Raw genomic sequence first — 24,223 nt, 5'->3', positions numbered from 1 at the left:
CTTTTATGCAAATGAACTATGTGTGTGAATGTATGATGAATTTCTTAAAACACAGAGAGTTTGACTCTCATTTACAAATCAACTCTTTGAGGACAACCATTAGAAGAATTTTGAACCCAGATGATCAGACATTTTATGTTGTTATTAAAAATTTTACTGGCACATTTGTGTGATGTATCTTAAAGTGTAACACATGCAAAAAAGATCAGCATTATATGTGAAAGCGTAGATTCTCTCGCAGCTTAGTAATCTTCGAAGCCAATATTATATGTTGAAGATTTTCTTTTCTTGTAGCAACACTATGTATATTAATTTAAACCATTAACTTTTCATATTTGTTTAGTCACACTACTTAACAGTGATGTTGCTATTGGCTGACTAAATCACTTGTCCTGTGCTCTGAATAACTGCCATCATCAGCTGGCTAGATCACGTGACACGAGCTATGACTGGCTTACAAAAGCGCATCACAATCTCGATTTCAGTGCTTTGGAAAGAAACGTGGTGTTCAGTGGAATTCGAATTTATATACTTTTGCAATACAAAAATATGCAGCATACATGTTGCTGCATATTCCAAAGTGTTCTCTTTCCCCCTAAGTTTCGTTTTGTATAGCGCTGGGAAATTCAATGCCAGTGTATAAAACCATAACGATTCAATGGATTGATAAGTTTTACAGTTCCGAGGAAAAGTGTACTATTACTTAACACAGAAAAAGTGTATTTTCACCCAGCAGAAAGTGTATTTTTAACTGGGAAATCCGGGAAAAATCTGGGATTTTTTTTTTCCTTGTCCACATATACACCATGACTACTGAGTACTGAGAATCAGAACTGATTCCTCCGTATGTTAGTTAGATGTGCTACACACTCAACTGTGAAGGCCGACGGGAGTGTTTTTTTTTTATTTATTTATTTTATTTATTTATTTATTTTTTTTAACCTGGAAGAGTAAACATGAGACAGATATCAGAATCTTCCCACTTTTCTCTGCTCTATTTTTACATTGTTTTCATCCCCTTTTATGGTAGACTTCATGTCTACTATTATGTAGGTTGCCTGTTCAGCTTATTAGCTACAAATGGAACTGACTATTAAGCACTACCTGTGTGTTGATTTCCTCAGTCCATTGCTTTATGCAACATAGTCACTCTGCTCAGCCCTCCTTCCTCCCCCTTCCACAAATTGATTCTTAATTAGTATATTATATTTCTGTTGATTTGTTCAGTTATGCAGACCAATTACTGTACATTATTATTTCAGTGTACAGTGTACATTTCAAGTCAAACATGCAACCTAAATAACGTAGAGAGCTAATGACCAGTTTAGGACCCTAGAACATAACCATCAGTGTCACCTCAGTAACTTTTATATGCTATTTGGACTGTACACTGTACAAGAAAATCTTAAGTTCTGGTAAGTAAACACTGATATCATGGAAGTTAACAGTCATCATATACATAAATGTATATAATAGTAGTCCAAACAAAAGTTTAATTTCATGATAGTTTATGATTACCACTCTGTTACATTATAATCTTATCAGTTTACACACACACACACACACACACACACACACACACACACACTATAATTCATAAATCTTGTCATGAAGAATAACTTTTAAATATACAAAATAAGTTTAAAAACCAGAGAACACAAACTATAGAATACTTCCAGTAAGAACTAATATTAATACAGTATTAACAATAATAATATAATTGTTTTGTATCCATAATTTTATGTATATTAAAGCCACATGTTCTACCACACAGTAAATAAATATAGCAGTTCCACCAGTGATGAAAGGGCAAGTGATGAGAAATTTATGAATGAGGTTAAATGGAACTGGAAATATTTCAGTGGCATAAATTCCAAGTAGATTCCTAAAACAGTAATTGTGAGTAAAACTATGCAACTGAGTTTTAACTTGACTGTGCAATGCTGTGAAATGCACCTCTTTTTTTGCTATGCCTCTAAAATCACTTGACTATTCTGCAAAATCTAGTACAATTAGTAAGAAAGTAATTTAAAGGGCATTATTTTCCACTCATGGCTGTAGAAGTTTTTATTCTGCAGAATAAAAGGCTGCAGACCCATACGACAAGAAGTTAAGACAACAGTTGAATACATAATGAAATTGATCTGTCATGGCACTTGAATTTCAGCAGAATTCCAAATGCCGATATGAAGAATTGGCCACATGGGAGGAGGTGTATAAGTCAGCTCGGGAATTAGCAGCAATTAGAATAGACAGTGCTGCCTAATTCATGATTTAAGTGTTGCTGTTGCTGCTAATGTTGATTAGCAGACAAATCAATATACATTTTATAATCCGTTGCTCATTATAACATTCGGCATATGACTAATTTCTAGCTTAGTGTACAAATCATAATATTGATAAACCTGTCCATTCTTCTTTCTAATCCCATATTTGTGACTAAGTTCATGTTCCTGTGTGTAGATACTTGAAATATGATGGACTTTATTAATCTAGAGCTTTTAACAATGCAGAATTTTTATGACTGAATGATTTCATGACCACTACATTTTCTCTTTTTTTTTAATTTTAACTTTGGTATTGGGACTCAGTATTTAAACAGCATGTCATTCACATATGTCACTGGTAACATAATATGAGTAATTATAAAATAGCTGTGGTAACTGCTATTATTTTTTTGCTATAGAACACAAGAACACCTTACCTGCAGCTCTCAAACTTAGAAGAAGGAATGTATACATTTGTGCTAAAAGTTACTGACAACTCTGGTCAGTCATCGTCAGCTGAGGTACATGTCTTTGTGAAGCCTCCAACCAATAAACCACCCACAGGTATTTCTTTCTCAATTTCATTATTTTGCTTTTGTAGTTGAAGCATATAGTTTTAGAAATGAGGTCATTGTTGGGCAGAAATGAAAGGGAGAACAGCAGCTGCAGGAGCAGGTGCCATTTTAACCATGTGTGTTAAAGACCTATATACTGATATGTACCATATGTTCCCTGTCCATGTACATTATGTTCATTCAATGAAGAACAACAAAACTTTGAGTGTTTGTTTATCAACAATATTATGAAAAGGATAGGTCACTACTCACTGTAAAGTTGCCGATAGGCACAACAAAAAGACTCTTACACATTGAGCTTTCGCCCAAAGCCTTCTTCGGAAAGGGAAAGCCGAACATACACTTTTACACCAGCAATTACACCTCATGCACACATACCACTATCTCCAGCCACTGTGGCACAAATGCAATTGTGTCGTCTTGAATGGAAGCAGCAATCCAGAATGAGGTGGAGAGGGGGGAGGTATAGCAGGGTGCAGGTGGACGGAGAGAAGTTAGCATTGCCTGGCAGAGTGTGTAGGGAGTAGCAATCTACCCTTTTCATAATATTTTTGATATGGCAACATGGACAGTGTTTGTTTATCATTATTTATACAAATATATTTCATGAACTATAAATACAAATATGAACAATTGAGCCATTGTATTTTCTTCTTGGGACTATTGCTGCTTGTTGTTGTTCCTTGCTGTTCAATCTTTTTATTTTGTAATATATCGTAATTAAATTTGAAGTCAATCTCTCTTTTTGTGCTGAATTCTGTACTCTTCCTGTCACATTACATTCTTTTCCTCCTCACTACTCATTCTTCCTCTTCCCACACTCTTTCCACTATTCACTCTACAGCTGCCCCAAGTATCCCTTCCTCTCCACTATCCCCCTCTCCCCACCCCCACCCCCACCACCAAATGCCAGTCCCCAAATATTCACACCATTGCCATTCATTCATTATAAGTCCTCACTCAGTCTCTGTGTTGCCACCCTTCTCTTTGTAAGGCTTCCTTATTCACTCAAAGAGATTACTGACTGACAAGAAGCACTGCAAATATAATATGTTATTGATCTACAAGTTTGAGAAGAATTTGAGCTATGATTTTCACCTCTCGCTGTAGCTTTCCATTTTATTACATTGTTGTCTCTTCTCAAAGTGTCTTCTTTGTAAAATTGTACTCTTCATTAATAAATTAAATTTGTTATCAATCTGTTCATTTTTTTATATCCCTGGAATTTCTAAATTTGGTATATATGCAGGCCAGGGAATTCTTTGCATTTTTTGCAGTTTTTACTAAAAATGCTGCATTTGTTAAAGCAGTCTTTTTTATGATGCACTGTTGTATTTACATCTTCATATTACTCATTTCAACTGATCAGTCATCCTCAGATCAAATATGCAGCATAATAGACTTAACGTCTTCTAGTGGCTTTGTGTGGTCCTCAGTAAGGCTAAATCTGCTATGCTACACATTGATCTGCTAATGACTGTCTGATACAGTTGAAACTGTTGATGTAAAAATATGAATATGACGGTGTCAGAAAAAGGACTGTTTTAACAAATACAACAATACTGAACATCTTCACATGATTAAAATGGCATACTGCATAAAAACTGCTTTACATTTCACATCAAATAACACAGGGACTCTAATAATGAATGCTGCTTCTTAGCAAAACCTTAATTCATGCAAAAAAATACAGAGAATTCCATCTACATCATACTCTACAAGCCACCTAATGGTGTCTGGCAGAGGATACTTTTGGTACCGCTATCTGATCCCTCCAACCTTTGTTCCAATCGCGAATAGTGCTTGGGAAGAATGTTTGTTGGTAAGCCTCTTTATTGGCTCTAATTTCTTGAATACGTGAGATGTATGTGGGGGAAGTAATATGTTGTCCGACTACTCCTGAAAAGTGCTGTCCCAAAATTTCAACAGTAAATCTCTCCATGATGCACAACACCTCTCTTGTAACATCTGCCAATGGAGTTTGTTGAGCAGCTCCATAACCCTCTCTCGCCAGCTAAACAATCCTGTGACAAAACACGCTGCTCTGTGTTGGATCTTCTCTAGCTCCTCTATCAGTCCTACCTGATAGAGATCCCAGGTAGGTGAACAATACTCATGAAGTAGGCAAACAAGCGCCTTATAAGCCACTTCTTTCATGGATGAGTTACATTTCCTTAAGATTCTACCAATGAATCTGAGTCTGGTTTCTGCCTTTTCCACACACTGTTTTATATGGTCATTCCATTTAAGGTCGGTCTGGATAGTTACGCCTAGATATTTTATGGCAGATGCTGTCTTTAGCTGTTTGTCATCAATAATGTAGCTGTACAGTAGTGGATTTCTTTTCCTATGTATGCGCAGTTTGTTACATATATTTACGTTCAGGGTCAACTGCCAGAGTATGCACCGTTCACCAATTCTCTGCAAGTTGTTCTGCAAATTCTGATTATCTTCTGGCATTGCTGCTTTGGTATGGACAATTGCATCATCTGTGAATAGCCATAAAGAGCATTCAAAGCTTTCTACTAGATCATTTATATATATTGTAAACAGAAATGGTCCTATCATACTTCCCTATGGTATTCTGGATATTACCTTTACATCTGTTGATTTAGTCCCGTTAAGAGCGACATGTTGAGTTCTGTCTGCAAGAAAGTCTGGAATCCAATCAAAGGACTGCTCTGATACTCTGTGGGCTCATATTTTTTTCATTAAATGGCGATGCAGGATGGTGTCAAATGCCTTATTGAAATCAAGCATCAACCTGGGTGCCGTTGTCCACTGCGCTGTGGATCTCATGGAGGAACAGAGCGTGCTGAGTTTCGCAGGATCTCTGTTTGCAGAATCCATGTTGATTTTTATAGAGGAGATATTCATTTTCCAAAAACATCATAACTGTTGATCATAAAACATGTTCCATAATTCTACAACAGATTGACATCAATGATATAGGTCTATAATTGTGTGGATCCATCTTATGGCCTTTCTTAAAAACAGGAATGACCTGTGCCTTTTTCCAGTCGTTAGGTAAATTTTACTGCTCAAGCGATCTAGAAGGGGAGCAAGTTCTTTCACATAATCTTTATAGAATCTTACAGGTATCTATCTCTGGCACCAGTTTTGATGGCATAATACTCCCAATATATGCCTGGCAAATTGAAGTCACCCCCTATCACAATGGCATGATTAGGACAATTATTAATGATATTCTGCAAGTTCTGTCTGAAGCTCTCTGTAATTACAGGCCCTGACCCATGTGGTATATAAAAGCTTCCGATCATCATTTTTGACCGTGATTTGATACTCAATTTCACCCAGATTAATCCACATTCGGAATCCATGATAACCTCGCTAGATTTTTATCAAATTTTTTACTGCAATAAACACACTGCCACCATTGGTGACTAATCTATCCTTACGATAAACATTCCAATCTGAACTTAGGATTTCGTTGTCATTGACGTGTGGTTTCAACCAGCTTTCTGATCCCAATACTGTCTGTGCTTTGTAACCTTCAGTAAGTGATACTAATTCTGGGACCTTTCCTTGGATGTTCCTACAATTTACTAAAAATTATATTAATCTTTCCTACCTCTGATCTGCGAGGACCAAGATTCTCTGAGGCCACTATGGCTGATTTAACAGGCAAATTGTCTTTGCTCCCAAGGGAGGAGTTCTCTAGCCTAAAAAAAAGCCCCATGTGCACGCCACACGTACTCTGCTACTCTAGTAGCCATTTCCTGCGTGTAGTACATGCCTGACCTATTAAGGGGAAACCTACAATTCTGCACCCGATAGCAGAAGTCAAGAAATTTGCATCCGATACTGTTGCAGAGTCGTCTGAGCCTCTGGGTTATACCTTCGACTCTGCTCCAAACCAGAGGACAGTGATCAATCCTGGGTGTGATGCTACAAACAGACAGCTTAGCCTGCACCCCGTGTGCATTGCTAGTTGCCTTCACCAAATCCGCCAGCTGCCGAAAGGAGCTCAGGATGGCCTCAGAACCCAAGGTGTCATTTGTGCCAACATGTGGCATTACATGCAGCTGGTAGCACCCAGTGCGCTCAATAGCCACTGGCAGGGCCTCCTCCACATTATGGATGAGACCTCCTGGCAAATGTACTGGATGCACACTGGAATTCTTTCCCACCTTACGTGTTATCTCCCTGAGGGGTGCCATCACCCATCTAACATTGTAGTTCCCAATAACTAGCATACCCACCCTCTGTACTTGTCCGAACTTGGCAGGAAAATCGACTGCTGGCCCAAGAGGAGAGGCATACTGTGCTGGCTTAGATTTATCAACAACATTGGGTAGCACCTCGTACCTGTTGCTAAGATGCAGCGAGTCAGCCACATGGCCTGCTCCCTCTTTTGCCTTCCGCCCAGTGACACACGAACCCACCACTGTCTGCCACTCACTCTGGAGTGAAGGCGGACTGGTCGGATGTTGCGTATCAGAAGCTACAGCAATGTCCGGGTCACCAGGGGTCTCCTTGTATCCACTCACAACAAGCACTGTCCCTAGCCATATCTTACTGTGTATAAAATAGATATAAGGTCTCAAATGGCGCTATTGGGTTTGAAAATATACCAAAGGAGAATAAAGTAACACTAAAAGCTGCTGTGCAGATTTCTCACTGTACTCTTGAGACCGCAAGCTATTAAACAGAAATAAATTTCTCTATTGAAGTTTATGAATTTACAGATACCTGTTATTATAAATCCTGTTTTCCAAAAAGTTACTGCATGAGACAAACGTTCAAACTAGCATGCACTGATTTAAACTGTGTGCTGTCTACTAGCACAAAATTAAAACTTAGTGGCGTGACGGAGTTTCTGCCGACGGGAAAATTTACACTAGGAAGCCGCCCTACACAAGGACATTCACAAGACTTACACAACAACAAAAACTACAGTTAATTTTCTAACCAGTAGTCTACACTGTATAATACACATGTACAGTTCACTTCTTTGCATAAGTACATGAACAAAAAACAAAGACTAAATTAATTTACATTTAATCAGACAAGTGCTGTTGCTGCTCTGCTGCACGTCCTCTCAGCTTGGCAGGTGCCAGCATATGGACCAGATTCAGAAATTCTAGGGTTATAAACAAAATAAACATGTTGATAACAACCAGTAACATAAAAATCAAAATCTCATTGTGTCAGGAAATAATACTTATTCTAACAAATATGACAGGAGTATCTTTGTTTTCCTTGTTGTGCATAAGTCAGTCTTTAATATCTCCGTTATGTGACAAATGCTAGTTGTAAGTTCCACAACTACAGTGTGTTTATAATTGAACTACTGCTACTTGAGAGGACACCCGTGAAAAATGAGTGATCATAAAACAGTGAAATTTGTGAAAACATTTGTGAGGACACGTGGAAAAAATAAAAAAATAACAAATAAGTTATTGAAAGAAACACATTTTAATTTCCTCATGAGATAGCGAAATTTTTAACTGCCCACCATGTTTACATTCCAGATAACAACCATTGCTCATTGTGACAACCATGTGCATCCACATCCTGAAACCACACTAGAGATATCATTTCACAATTGTTCCCAGCACTTTTCGAACAGTGGACCACGGAATGTCAGCTATCATGACACAGCACGTGCACTGCTTGTAGATCGCATAGTGCATCCAGCATTCTCAGCCATGGTAACAATAAATTCGTCAGCAGTTTGTGGTGCAATTGCCCATCAGCCTCTTCATTTTTTTCCCATCAGCCTCCCCCAAGAGCAATTTCCAATTCACCAGTTAATTCAAACTTCTGAATCATGTTCTTAAACCCCTGTGCAGAAAGAGAACCTTTCTGTATTCCTTTAATGCGTTGATACTCGTGGAGGTCAGCAACACTGTTTTTACTGTAATAAAACAGCATAACAAATGAAGCCCTGCACACCTAGTCTAGACCTATGTTGACTGTCTACAACTGTAGTGCACGTCAATGCTTGTGTTTTAAGCTTATGTTGCCATACAGTACCAGTGCCTGACAGTAATTCATGACACAGACACCCAACAATGCAAATGCTGTTGAACACCAAACTGTTTTACATCTACACTGGCTCAAGTGGCGAAAGTTTACATCTAAAACCATCAGACAAAATGAGGATCTACTACTAGCGCAAGATTAAATTTTCGTGACCTGGCAGTGAAAGACTGATTTTTTTTTTGGGTAAAAATTAATTTTTCTCTGGGGTAGTGCATTTAGTTTGCTGTTTTTACAGTGAGTTGTTATCTATTCATTGGACTTAAATGGCTTTCAGCCATCACTTTCTTTAGCTGTAAGAATATGTGGACATCAGAGAGTGACTAATTAGGGGAACAGCATAGAAGTTTCAACAATTTCTGCTTCAGATCTTGTTTGTGCCCCATTCCCAAAGCAACTGTATGGGCAGATGTGTAGTCCTGATAGGAAAAGGTGATGTTTTTTTTTCCTTTCTGATCTAAGCCTCAATGGCTTGCAGTGCAATAAAGCGGCTGGAGTGGATGAAATTAAGTCGGAACTCATCAAATACAGTGGAATGTCAGGTCTTAAATGGCTACACAGGATAATTGAAATGGCCTGGGAGTTGGGACAGGTTCCATCAGACTGGACAAAAGCAGTAATCACACCAATCTTTAAACATGGAAACAGAAAAGATTGTAACAACTACAGAGGTATCTCTTTAATCAGCGTTGTGGGTAAAATCTTCTCAGGTATTGTTGAAAGGAAAGTGCGAGTATTAGTTGAGGACCAATTGGATGAAAATCAGTGTGGGTTTAGGCCTCTTAGAGGTTGTCAGGACCATATCTTTAGCTTACGGCAAATAATGGAAAAGTGTTATGAGTGGAACAGGGAATTGTATCTATGCTTTATAGATCTAGAAAAGGCATATGACCCGGTTCCTAGGAGGAAGTTATTGTCTGTTCTACAAGATTATGGAATAGGAGGCAAACTTTTGCAAGCAATTAAAGGTCTGTACATGGATAGTCAGGCAGCAGTTAGAGTTGGCGGTAAATTGAGTTCATGGTTCAGAGTAGTTTCAGGGGTAAGACAAGGCTGCAACCTGTCTCCACTGTTGTTCATATTATTTATGGATCATATGTTGAAAACAATAGACTGGCTGGGTGAGATTAAGATATGTGAACACAAAATAAGCAGTCTTGCATATGCGGATGACTTAGTTGTGATGGCAGATTCGATTGAAAGTTTGCAAAGTAATATTTCAGAGCTAGATCAGAAATGTAAGGACTATGGTATGAAGATTAGCATCTCCAAAACGAAAGTAATGTCAGTGGGAAAGAAATATAAACGGATTGAGTGCCAAATAGGAGGAACAAAGTTAGAACAGGTGGACGGTTTCAAGTACTTAGGATGCATATTCTCACAGGATGGCAACATAGTGAAAGAACTGGAAGCGAGGTGTAGCAAAGCTAATGCAGTGAGCGCTCAGCTACGATCTACTCTTTTCTGCAAGAAGGAAGTCAGTACCAAGACTAAGTTATCTGTGCACCATTCGATCTTTCGACCAACTTTGTTGTATGGGAGCGAAAGCTGGGTGGATTCAGGTTACCTTATCAACAAGGTTGAGGTTACGGATATGAAAGTAGCTAGGATGATTGCAGGTACTAGTAGATGAGAACAATGGCAGGAGGGTGTCCACAATGAGGAAATCAAAGAAAAACTGGGAATGAACTCTATAGATGTAGCAGTCAGGGCGAACAGGCTTAGATGGTCGGGTCATGTTACATGCATGGGAGAAGCAAGGTTACCCAAGAGACTCATGGATTCAGCAGTAGAGGGTAGGAGGAGTCGGGGCAGACCGAGGAGAAGGTACCTGGATTCGGTTAAGAATGATTTTGAAGTAATAGGTTTAACATCAGAAGAGGCACCAATGTTAGCACTGAATAGGGGATCATGGAGGAACTTTATAAGAGGGGCTATGCTCCAGACTGAACGCTGAAAGGCATAATCAGTCTTAAATGATGATGATGATGATGATGATCTAAGCCTCTACTTACATGTTTTCATCTCTCTAATCCAGAGGACTGTTGTAATTTCCAGCACAGGAAACAGACTTTACTGTTTTAGTGCAAGGCCAATAAATTCAGCCACTGTTTATTACTGAAAATTTGGTTCTGACATGATGTGTTCATCCCGTCTTGATACACATTAAGACACTGAAACAGAAGTTCTTTAAATTTTCCAAACATTACTGAGAAGTTTGTTTGCTTATTCATTTTTGCTCAGCATTCAACAAGTACAGTGCCCATCTTGCACTTATTTTTCTGATATTTATTTCCCCCTAAAAATTAATTATTTTGTTTATTTTTATATGTATTTTATTTATACTAAAATTTAAAGACATTGGACCGTAATTCTGTGGATCACTTCTGCTACCCTTCTTGTCGATGGAAGTAACCTGTGTTTTCTGCCAACTACTGGACCAAGTGTTTTTTTTTATTTTGTTTTTATTTTTTAGGAATTAATCAGTCATTTTCAGTACTATGTACTTTCCAGGTATTTTCATCTGTGGTTGCAATTTTGGACGTTCATGAAATGGTTGATCTTCAGGAAAAGTTTTGCCACATTTGAATTTAGCTGCCCATTTCTTAACTGTTGAAAAGGAAGGAGCAGACCCCTTATGAACCTTTACAACACTTGGCAGGCTTTCTGTTGGCTTAGATTGTCCAAAACAAATAATTTTATGGGACACAAAGCCCACACAGTCTGGATACTATAAAAATCTGTATATACAAAGTGTATTCCTCAAATCATTATACTGATCAACTTTTAGCATTGCACAATCTGCGACTATGCAGCAGAAACAAAATTTCATTGATATCAGTGCTATCTCTTTTCCAGACCAAGATCTTGTTCCCTTGGCCTCGCAGATCTGTCCACTTTTCCGTACACCCTGACGCATATGCGTCAAGAAAGTTGTATCATCAATGTTCCTTTAGTTTCTCTCAATATGTGATACAAAGATTTGATTACAATTAATCCATTTTGTTTGACTTCTCCACATGCTTCGTTATTTGCTTGACATAATGCAAGAATGATTATATGATGTCCTACCTCTAGCAATGTGATTTACACTTAGTTTCTGTCATCCAGTATATCCAATATTTGCAAATAGATTTTAGTTTTTAGAATCTCGTAGGAGCACTAATTTTCTTGTTATTTCTCTCATCTTACATGTCAATAATAGTATTGTTCTGTAATTAACACTCTTAGTTTATTTTTTATAAATTTGAGATATAAAGGTGATGTTATTATTATAATTAATAATAATAATAATTATTATTATTATTTCTTTACTTTCTCAGACGTTAAGTCTGGTTAAAAATGGAAAGTGACGCGGACCTTGATCAAGCATCACTTCCTTTTAACTGTACGGTATATGTTATATTGCATTTATTATTATTATTATTATTATTATTATTGTTATGATTATTATTATTTGACTGTGGTACCTGTCACAATTTCTGCCAAATGAGTAAATCAGGGAGACAGGAAGGCCAGTTAATACATACCTTTAAGCAGCACTGCTTCCAGTAATGTCAACAAAACACACAAAAATATATCACGGCATTTATAGCCTTTGGAATTATAGGTTCCTTTCTTAGGTAAGGAGGACTGGATTGGCAAAAGTTAAAGGGAAGGGGGATGGGGAGGAGGGGGAGGGGGGTGTTGCAAATCATTCAGAATCCAGGTTGAGAGGAACCCACTTCATATGAAGAGGAAGGGAGGCACAGATAAAATAAAAGATACTGGAGAGAATAGTAAGTTGATTTTAGTACATTAATACGCACTGTTCCAGCTTCAGTTCAGAGATAGAAGGGATGGATAGAGTTAGAGCTAAAGATGGATTAAAAGAGAAGGAGAAAATAATAAATGGAAAGAATGATGAAACTGAAGAATAATAAAAACAAAGAACAGAAACAAAAGATCAAAAATGAATAAACAGTGGTGGGAAGAAGGATAACTGACTCAATAAATAAAATAAGATTAAATTCCAAAAAAGATCAAAATAGGAAACAAAGGGAGGTTGTATTAAAGCAGAGGAGGTTGACTTAAGAAATGTTGTGCAATGGGAGGACATGTAAAGAAAATTGATAAGTCTATAGTTCAAAGCAACAGGTTTTAGTAATGTGGCTTTCACAATGTTCCCTTCACTTAATGTCCTTGATTTGCAATTGGTGAGACATAGGGTTTTACGGGAGGAGGAATGCTGGTTTTGCAGTTGCAATAATTGCAATGGTAGAAACCTTGGGGTAGTGATGGTGGTATGGTACTGCAAATAGAATACAAAAAGTATATTGGAGAGGTTAAAAAGGTGATGGAAGGTAACATTGTATGCATAATCAATTGAGACATTCACAACCTGGTTGCTTTTGGATAATAATGGGGATGCTTTGATTTTCTTGGAAACAAAAGACAAACTGGTCATGGAGGAGACTACCTGGGTGATGTGTTTGTATGCAAGGTCAGTCGGTTAATTATAAGAGAGGAAAGATTAAGAGAGGAATTTGGTGTCCCAGCAGATAAATTTCAAACTAATGTCCTTAGTCCCTTCCCTCATTATTCTTGATCTACTCCTTGCCTCTGTCAGTCAACACTTCAGTCTCAGTGTGAAATGCTTTACTGTCCAGGCCCTGTATATATAAGCACACTCTGTTCCCACTCACTTTCCTTTTGAAACCTTCCTTGTCATCAACCAGTGCAGTCCCTCCCCACACTAACACTTCAACCTCTCAGCTCTTGGACAGCACCTCTCCCATGCCCAACTAAAACTTCCAAAACACTCTTTCATTGTCGCACTAACAAACTTCTTCACCTTTGAGAGCCAAGCCCACATACCTGTGAGTACAAACCACTAGTGGACAAGGCAGTGAAGATCAGGATGGCATTGTCCTATCACAATCTTCTCATAGGCCACATTAGAAGAGGCATTTCTCAACTCCTTAAAAAAACTACATCCCCGCCCCCTCCCTGAAATATTCCTCTACTTCCTTCAAGAATAGGACCTGCTTACTCACGTATGCCATTAGACATATCTTTTGCAAACTTTCCTCAAAAATATGGCAAGTGAAAATTACTATGCAGCTGCTTTTTTGTGTGAGAAAAGATGTGAAGAGAGTAATAAAGCACCTCTGTCTCTTGACCATATATTTGATTTGAAACATTCAGTCTTTCATTTGTTGCCAGTATGCTAGTGATGAAATAGTAGTAAGTGTAAGTAATAATGTTTTACATTTTCTTTTCAGCAAATGCTGGTTCTGATCAGGTGGTTTCTTTGCCTCAGACTTGGGTTACACTAGATGGAACACAGAGTAACGATGATATTAAAATTGTATCCTGGTCATGGGAGCAAATTCGGTAACATATTTGAGATTTAATTTATTGTATTCATACTTAAGTAACTTCTGCTAATTTTAGATTCAAAATCCTCTAAAATGTTGCTCTGATGAAACAAAAGTCAAATATTGTCACAGTAGTGTTCTGCTCTCATAATTTAGTAACTATGTTTTAAGTTATAGTAGGACTGATAACTATTGCTTCATTTCGCTTCGCAGTGGTCCATCAAAGGCATTGTTCTCATCACAGAATTCTTCTTGCACTAATGCTACTGAGCTTACGAAAGGGGAATATGAATTTCAGCTAACTGTTACAGATGAAAATGGCAATAAAGCCTTGGACTCTGTACAAGTCACTGTAACACAGAGTAAGTGTTTACTTCTATTGAATCTTTCAGGCTACAAGGCTGTTGGCAATACATATAACTATTCCCATCTGTTGGGGGACATATTCAGAGGTGACAGCTTGACAGCTGCATGGAAAGCATGTTAAAATTTGGTACGTGTTCAGCTTTCAATGCTTTTGTCAGGGTATCATTTCTGAAAATGTACTCCCCAGACAGCTGTGACATTTTAATGAATAGTTTTGTGCATCAACCTCAGTTGCTCACCTCAGAAGTTTTAACAGAAGGGACTACTTCTGTTTTTATTATATTTGAATTCTTTTCTTATTGTTTAAATGTTTTTCATTTAATCTGATATAAAGTGAACATTTTCTTTTTTTATTGTTGTTTGAGCCAGACTGTATCATTTCCAGATAAAAATGCTTCTCCAAAAGCTAATGGTGGAGGAGACCAAACTGTTATTCTACCTGTAAGTGTAGTTATTGTGAATGGTTCACAGTCAAGTGACGATCTTGGAATTGTGAAATGGATTTGGACTAGAGAAGACAGTAGCTTAGCCTTAGGCAAAGTCCTTGGAGACTCGGACAAACATCCAGTTCTTATGGTGATTGTTTTTTACTACTTGATTGTCTCGTGACTTCTATTACATCAGAGAGCAAGTAAGGTTTATGTATTTATTTTCCTTTTTTTAGTTGATTGATGTTGTTCCTGGACGGTATGTGTTCCGGTTGAAGGTTGAAGATGAGCAAGGTGCTTCTGACGAGGACACTGTATCGATCATTGTGAAAGCAGGTAATGTTCTAGCATTAACAGACACTAGTATTTATGTGGGTATGGATGTAATGTAAAATGTTAAGCTATATACAATAACAGGTCCAATTTAAGCAACAAAATGCTTGAAATATGTTTCCTATAAAATTTATTACAGTTTACATTGAAAATTAGTGTAACTGTTTGAAAACTTCCCAAGTGTGCTAAAACTGATATTGACCATGGAAAAGTTCATTTTTCCATTCCTCAGGACTTCTATTACATTGTGCAGAGTCCCATAAGAGGTGTGATTGTAAGTACCACACCTTTTGAAATGTATGACATGGATTTGATAAATAAAAAATCTTCTCATTAACCAGAGGCAGGAGAACACACATGTAAAGGCAATGAAATCTTGAAGCTTTTGGAGGCAGTGGTTCCTCCTCCTCCTCCTCCTCCTCCTCCTCCTAGCTGAAGGATTGAAAGGGAAGAAATAGGGGTGAAGGAAAAGGATTGATGAGGTTTAGGAAATGGGGAGAGTTCAGGAAAGTCACCCAGAACCCAAAGTCCAGGGAGGTTTACTGGATGGGATGAGAAACAAAGAGAAGGAAAGACTGATTTAGGAGGATTAGGGAAAGACTGGACCATCATCTACAGGTTGAACGAAAACCCATTTCACTGCAACTAGAAACTGGCATTTGCACCCACAATGGGGAACAGGACTACCTGCCACACAAGAATGCCCATGATATGGTACATAACACCAGCCCCCATTTTTCAACAACAGATGAAATTATTCTGAAGGACAGTTAAAATATTGCATCTGAAATATGTAGGTAACTTGCAGGAGTAATGACTAGTTGGTTGGTGTTCTAAGAGGCCACCTATACACATCTCTCAATTATTGTTCAAAAATGGAAACTTAGCATACAGCTCCAACTTACATAATTACATATCCAGAAGCTATAATGTCATTAAATAATTTATTTTTAAAAAAAGGCAAGTGAAATAACCGACAAGATGCAGGAGTCCTAGCCACCTGCTACCAGGCTCTCAGGATCAATGGGGTGTCAAGGCGTTGCCTGCCTGCGGGTACCTAGGACCCTTGCCATGGATTTTCTCTGTAAAGGCACATTTGTAAAGTTATCAGCAAACGTGGGTAGGTGCCACTGACAGGGTTGCGGGTGTTAGAGGGACCCTTTGCCATTTTATTCATGCATGTGTCAGTGTCACACCCTTCCGTGATCACACCACACGAGGACTTGAAACAGGAGGGCTGAAAAAGCATAAACACCCTTTATTGCTTCAGATAGTGTTCAAATTTCCCCATTTTTTTTTGAAAGGCTCCTAGTGTTTCCTCCCTGCACATGAGAACAAAAATTGTGGTTGCACTGCCTCCAAGGGAGTGTGATTATTTTTATTGGGATTGTTGGCCCACAGTGTCCTTAGAGAAGGGTTGAAGCATCCTTGGAGTGTCAGCAGTGTCAAAGATTGTCATAAATGCCATCCTGTTGTTCATCACCTCGAAATGTGTGGGAGATAGCGTCTCAAGGAAAGGGGTGGTTTCTCGACGCCCCTTACACTACTCCCTGAGCCGATTTCATGTCAGTTCTGTGTGACGGCATGTCTAAAATGTTTTTGTCAACCACCCATAAGAAAAGCGCATGATTTTAACATGGGCAACACTGTTCCTCCATCATGGAGAAGTCAAAAGAAGGGGCAAAATGGGATAAGAGGAGGAGTGCTGACTTTCCCATCATGTGACACATCCATGGTGGAAATGGGTAAATTTGTTGTGAAATTTGGTGCCAGTGTAACATCATTAACTCACCTTACACCTCACATGTGGCCTTTTCTTCCACATCTGTCAAGATCTCGTTTTTTGAAGTGTCACCGAGCATAAGGGTGATGTTGCAGGACACCATGCATTTCCACCATAACAGAAGTAGGTTGTAGGTACCTTTGAGCTAAATTTCAAACTTCTGCATCACAACAGGAACCAATTACTTGGTTACGTAAAAGTGATCTTTTAATTGAATTGTGCAGTGTAGTTTATACTGAGTATATAAATATTACGACTTGATTTAGTTGCCGCGTAACCTTTGATAATCATTGTTGCTACAACTGCTTCATGGTCACTGATACTGATGTTTGTGAGGACATCCTCCCAAATGCCAGATCTGTTTGTTGCCATTAGATCCAAAATATTTCCATCATAAGTGGCATTATGAACTGTGTTGTAGGCAATTTTCAGAGAAGGCATTTTGTAATGTTTAGCAGGATATCTTGCCACACCCACCAATAACAGCACTGTAACTATCCCAATTGATTGTTAGATGATGAAAGTCTCCTCTGATGAGTACTGTATGGTTAGGAAACTTACATACCAGTAAACTGAGGTTTTTTCTAATTTTTCTGTTAAATCAGTAGATGAGTTTAGTGGTCAGTAGAAGGATTCAGTTATAATTTTATGCTCAGCTCTCAGACTGAGTCTTGCCCAAAAAATCTCCCATGCAGTTTCAATTCCTCTCTTGGTGTATTTGAGTTTCTTGTCTAATGCTTAAGATGCACCACTTCCTTTTCCCAGTAGCTCATCCTTTTGATTTACACTAAATTTTCCCCAAAACTCTCACGGCCATCAATTTAAACTTTTAACCAGTTTTCTGTACCTAGACATATGAGAGCTTCACTGTTTTTTAAGTCCACTTTAAACTTTGGCATTGTATTGCAAATGCTTTGGTAGTTAACCATCTGGATTGTAATAGTCTCTCCAAGGGGGAGGAGGAGGGGGAGGTGGCAGACAGGGGAGCATCTTGTACTGATACTTGTGGGTCTCTTGTGGCTATTGTTATATGGACTGAATGGAGAGATGCCTAATCTAAGAAACACTTATGTGTTCCCCACACACAGTCATATACATAAATAGCAGCCTCTGATGTGTAGTGCACACCTGACCCATTTAGTGGAACCCTACAGTTTCAGTCCTCTGGCACAAGTCTAAGAAGTTGCTACCTAACTTGTCACAGAACTTTTGCAGTCTCTGGTTCTAGCCTTCCACTCAGCTCAGAACCAGGGGGCCTCAAATTCATTCGGGGGACATTGCTACAGACTGCGACCTTAGTTGAAACTTCAACATTGAGTTCTATTCTGATCACAAAAACCCACAAGAGATTAATATCATGCAGGAGAGCCAAATGGTACAGAGGTATACTGTTCAAAATACTTAGGCATCGATATCATTACCAGGCTTAACTTCAAATACCAAATCTTTTAAACCTTGAAAAGCCATAGCTCAGGAACATTTGTCATCAGGATAATCTCCAAAATTGGAGGCATCAGTGTCTCAAAATCTGCTTACTTTGACTAGCTCTGTTGACTGGTGTGTTATAGAAGCACCTTCTTAGGCAATTCACTGCTATTGAAAAAAAGTCTTCACCATTCAGAAGATTGTCTGAGTTGTGTGTAGAGTGCCTCATATCATAATCTTTTTAAGCAAGTAGGGATATTAACCATTATCTCTCAATATATCTTTTCAATCATGAAATTGATGCTTCACAATTCTTCTTAGTATGAAATGAATGAGTCGTACCACCATCATAACACAAGAAGGAAATGTGACATACACTGTGACCTGAAGAATATGTCTCTACATTCCTATGAGGTAATAATCAATTATTTTGAAAGTAATCTAAAGGTGGTTTCCTTAAAAAAAGTTTCTATTTTGTAGAGGTGCCCAGTGGAGACACCTCTACATTGTCAGGATGGTGTTGTGGAACCTGTAGAGCTTCTTTTGACACTAATAAAACATGATTAACAACAGTAACATCTATTCATTCATCTCTACATTCTGTGTTTTTTCGTCAGCTGCAGATGATACTTTATGCCAGTGACATGGAATTCGTCTGATTCCTGTTGTTGGCTCTGCTGACCGGTTGCGAAGGCCATAACATCAGTAATTTGGCTCAAGTGTTGCAGGCTGCCCACTGGCAATCTGCAAGTGAAGCTATAACATGAGTACATGTGCCTCACTCTGTTAGTGTGTCCTCAATCCATTTCCAGAAGATGACTATGACCCATCAGGATGTACTGCGCTGTCAGAAGTAGTGTAACCGGCTGATCCTGGCTCCACTGTACAGATATGCTCTGGCACCCAGAAATGCCTGCATCAATGATTAGGAACCGAGGTACTAGATGGCCCTCTCACCCAGTGGTGATGATGATCTTAGTGCAAAAAGCACTGTGAGATGAATGTGTGTTATGTGGTAGGCGGTAACCAGTGCAAAGTCACGCGAGTGGCAGGACATGGTTACTTGAATGTTGTCATTTCAGGAAAAGCAAGCAGCATGTTCATGAGAAGTGCTGGAACATCTAACACATGGCTGTCAGTACACCACAATAATCATCGAATCGAGTGCTGTTGGTATGAACGCCATCTATCCTAATGACCAACTGAATTTAGACCTGGAGAGCTGTGATATTTATGGAGATGGGCAGGAGGTTATGACGTGAGGCTCTGTTCGTTATAACTGAATACTGCCCACTTCATTACTGGTGGTCATCAGCCCTCTTTCCGCTGTGTCTGCTTAACAATTTAGTACAGGCTATTAATTGCACTGTCAAGTCTCTGAAAGGTGTTACTCCATCCGAGGTAGTGCTTGTTGCTTCATGTAATAAGAAATAACAAGTATGTCTCTGTCTCAGTCTCTCAGCTGACATTTTGCTGAATGTGTAACATGTGCCTGGCAATTCGTGCCAATGTAGCAACATGTGCTCATGTATGTGAGTGACTTCCAGTGTTGACTGTTTCTTTTTATTGTACAGTTATGTCACCACTTCTGCCTCGTGTTGCCCGCAGCTGTGGTAGTAAAAACTCAAGATAAATTTTAATTTCTTCCCCTTTTCTACTCTGTGGCATAACAATTCTCCACATGAATTCTTTGACTAAGACAGGCTAATTCCCATATCTTTCTGTGTTTTCTCATTTAAATATGTCTCACTGCTTTAATTACAGCTAATAAAAGACATTGTTTGTATTCTGAAGTTATGAGAATGGTCTTTGTACCTTACACTCTGCATTTAGATGTTATCTGAAATTTGTATTTGTGACCTCTATAGTGATTGTTAATTAGTATTTATTGATTTTGTTTTATTCTTAATTTGTATTTTTGATATCTGTAGGTGATTGTTAGTGACATGAACATAATAATTAATTAAATTTTGACTTGTTCCACATCCACGCGCTACATGCAATAAGACCTCTGATATTATGATTTAATATTTTAAACTTGAAAGGTTATGTTACTCCTCTGATGAAATTTCACCTAGTATGAAATACTGCTTGCAGTGCACAAAGTAGAGGATGAGGATTTAGAGAAAAAAAGAGAACTTATTCACTTAATTTGCAATTGATGTTAATCAAGAAACATGCATTTTCTTCTCTGGAAAAGAAAATGATAAATTTATAATTCTGATCAGTTTTTGTTTGTAAATGCTACAAAACCTGTTCAAATGCATCAAAATGTTCAAAGTATTATGTAACACTCATTTCATGCAAAAATTCATTTTTCTCTTTAACCACAGAGGAGAATAAAATATTCTCCCACCATATTCCATAACACCTGTAATTAATGCAGCAGTGAAATGAAAAAAAACTACATAATAAGAATGCAGTGAGCACTACTTCATCAAGTGCATTAGCCGTGTGTGGCCAGAGTCTGAAACTAAGAGTACACAGGAAGGTAACATATTATGTAGGTCAACAATTCTTATAAACAGAATAACTATTTGTCATTTGTATAGAAGCATAATAAATATGTTGACACTGTTTTTAGAAGTTATGAAATCACAAATTCATTCTTCCTCTAATACAACAGAAAAAAGCTCGAAGCACAGATCTATTTGGTGATAGTGCTGCTGGCACTTCTATGCTTGCTTGTTTTTTTTTAGTGATATAACCATTTTTATCTGCATTTATATCAATTTGTAAACCGGAGAAATGCTAGCAGGTATATTTTTGTGTTTCTGGCTAGTCTGCATGTTCCTTTTTAGGTTCAGTATTTTGATGATGTGATCAGTCTTCACACAGTGATGCCAGTTGTTAAAATGCTGTGGATAAAATATAACCTACCTGATCGGGTGCTTAAATATATAGTTCTGTCAATTATATGCCAGTTTTTTCATGAGAGGTGGAGCCCCTCCACACCCACACTAGCATGATGGCCAACTGAAAAGATCTACCGCCACCTCTTCATAAGGGTTAGTTTTCACTAAAGTGAGGTGTCGCAGGATGTGGGTCATGCGATTTTTGCTTTCATATGGTTAAGGTTAACCATTAATATGCGCTCCTCTCGAGATAGATTGGGCCGAAAGTCAAACAAAGGGTAGTGATTTGAAGGGCAGAGGAAAAAAAGTGCCAAGGCAAGAGCCAAGGGGAAAAAAAACCTCTGTGATGGTTAGGTCGGGTGGTAAGAGCAGTAGCGGGTGTCTTGCTGCCTGCGACAGGTCATGCAAGGGTAGGCTTTGTTAGTAGTGGGTATCATGCATGTCGATACCTTTGACGTTGAGTGGTGCTGTTACTCAGCGGCTGCCGCTGGGTGCCGGTGTTGATCTCTTGGTCAGCATCAGAAAACCTGTAACAGTTATGTTCATCATCGTTTTGTGTCCGATAGGTCATATATCAGATGCACCATGTAGGGTGATGTTGGTGATTTGTTTGTGCCTCAGTGGGTGAGCTCGTCAGTTCCCTGCTGTAGCCTGTTGGTCAGCTTAATAGCAGCTGGTATTTCCAGTTAACATTGCTGATATGTAGCGGCTTGCCGACCTTTGTCACTTGTTGGTGTGTGTGAGCTTGCCATAGGTGGTTATGCCCTAGCTAGCAGTGTCTTTGGCCGCTTATGCTTCCACCTATGGTTGCGATCATAGTTTCCCAGAGTAAGGATGAAAGGACTGTTCGAGTGTCTCAAGTTCCTGTGGCGTGTTTTTTGAGTACTTCAATGAGGGTTTCAAGACGGTATTAATTGTGAAGATCCATGCTGTATGTGTAGCGTGGAGCATTGCTAATGATTTGTAGCACTTTGTTCTGTATGATCTGCAGGCAGCGCAGTCATGTAGGAGCTGCATATCCCCAGACGGGACCTGTATACATCATCAGTGGTCTAATCAGTGTCATTTATATGGACCTCAACACCCTCCGATTCAGTGTGCTTTCCCTGTTGAGTATTGGGTACAGTTGTTTGAACCTCGCGTGCACTCTGTTGGCAACGTATTGATGTGGTACCCCCATGTAAGTTTCCGGTCCAGCCAGACACCGAGATATCAGACTTTCTCTTGGAAACGTATTGGGCATGTATGTAATGTTATCTGTCTACCGTGTTGATGTGTAAGCAGTAGTTTCGGTCTGCGTGTAAACAGAAGTGCTTTGCACTTGTTGATACTTACTTTAATACGCCATCATTCCAACCAAGGCTCAGCAGTTCTTAGTGCCGTCTGTATTCGTGAATTAATGTTTGACGGTTTCCAATCCTGCGCAAGGATGGCTGCGTCATCCGCGTAGATGGCTAATGTCATGTTTTGTGTTTCTGGGAAGTCGTTAATCTACAGGTTGAACAAGATTCGCTCTCTTATGCTTCTCTGGGGTACTCCAGCTAGGATACCGTGTTGTGTTGATTGTTTGCCCTGCACATCTGTGTTGAAACATTTGTTCATGAGATATGAGTGTATGAGACGTACAAGCCCATCTGGGAAACCAGCTTCGCTTAATTTGTGTATGAGGCCATTGTGTCAAAGACGGTCGAAAGCTTTTTTGATGTCCAGGAACACGGCCCCTGTGGATTTGTTCATGTTGTAGCCATGTGTTATATGTTCGACTACGCAGAGGAGTTGTTGTATTGTTGAGTGGTGATTCTTAAAGCCGAATTGCTCCAATCTTAGGGTGTCATTGGCAATGCAGTGCTTAGTGGTTTGTTTTAATATTTCCTTCTCAACAATTTTGCTGAGTGAGCACAGCAGACTGATGGGTCAGTAATTTTGTGGGAGGCAGTGGTCTTTCCCTGGCTTACTGAACATCAGGAACTTAGCCACCTTCCAAAAGTCAGGGAAGTGTTGGTGTTTTAGGATGGCACTCGTTATGTGTGTAAAGTATTTTATGGCTTTATCCATGAACTCCTGGAGGACACAGTTTTGAATACCATCAGGCCCAGGGGCTTTCCTAGCATTGGTATGCTTGATAGCCTATCTAATTTCATTGCGCGAGGGCTGAGCAGTAAGTCATATAACCTCCTGGTCCGTTTCATGTGGGAATACTGGATCTGAAGGAGCCATATGCCAGTTATCATCAGAAACCTTATTACTTCACACTTTGCAAACCTGCTGCGTTACACAATTTTTTGTCACATTTACAAGTACAAGTACAAAGTTCAAAACCATCGTACAATATGCGTTAGATGAGTATGTGCCAAGCAAGATCGTAAGAGATGGAAAAGAGCCACCGTGGTTCAACAACCGAGTTAGAAAACTGCTGCGGAAGCAAAGGGAACTCCACAGCAAACATAAACATAGCCAAAGCCTTGCAGACAAACAAAAATTACGCGAAGCGAAATGTAGTGTGAAGAGAGCTATGCGAGAGGCGTTCAGTGAATTCGAAAGTAAAGTTCTATGTACTGACTTGGCAGAAAATCCTAAGAAATTTTGGTCTTATGTCAAAGCGGTAGGTGGATCAAAACAAAATGTCCAGACACTCTGTGACCAAAATGGTACTGAAACAGAGGATGACAGACTAAAGGCCGAGATACTAAATGTCTTTTTCCAAAGTTGTTTCACAGAGGAAGATTGCACTGTAGTTCCTTCTCTAGATTGTCGCACAGATGACAAAATGGTAGATATCGAAATAGACGACAGAGGGATAGAGAAGCAATTAAAATCGCTCAAAA

The 24,223-nt window shown here is 38.9% G+C and overlaps 1 protein-coding gene across 2 annotated transcripts in view; it reads left to right on the top strand.

The window, feature by feature from the left end:
- Positions 1-24,223, top strand: part of LOC126161407 (dyslexia-associated protein KIAA0319-like protein) — a 161,365-nt gene that overhangs the window by 110,167 nt on the left and 26,975 nt on the right. For both annotated transcript variants that reach the window (XM_049917188.1, XM_049917187.1), the window contains exons 10-14: positions 2,687-2,831; positions 14,113-14,224; positions 14,422-14,570; positions 14,960-15,150; positions 15,239-15,338. In XM_049917188.1, the coding sequence (XP_049773145.1) occupies positions 2,687-2,831; positions 14,113-14,224; positions 14,422-14,570; positions 14,960-15,150; positions 15,239-15,338 (697 nt within the window). The remainder of the gene's footprint in view (positions 1-2,686; positions 2,832-14,112; positions 14,225-14,421; positions 14,571-14,959; positions 15,151-15,238; positions 15,339-24,223) is intronic.

Source organism: Schistocerca cancellata, chromosome 2 (genome assembly GCF_023864275.1).
Source record: "Schistocerca cancellata isolate TAMUIC-IGC-003103 chromosome 2, iqSchCanc2.1, whole genome shotgun sequence".
Taxonomy (NCBI): Eukaryota; Metazoa; Arthropoda; class Insecta; order Orthoptera; family Acrididae; genus Schistocerca; species Schistocerca cancellata.
This window is presented reverse-complemented; position numbering and strand designations above follow the sequence as displayed.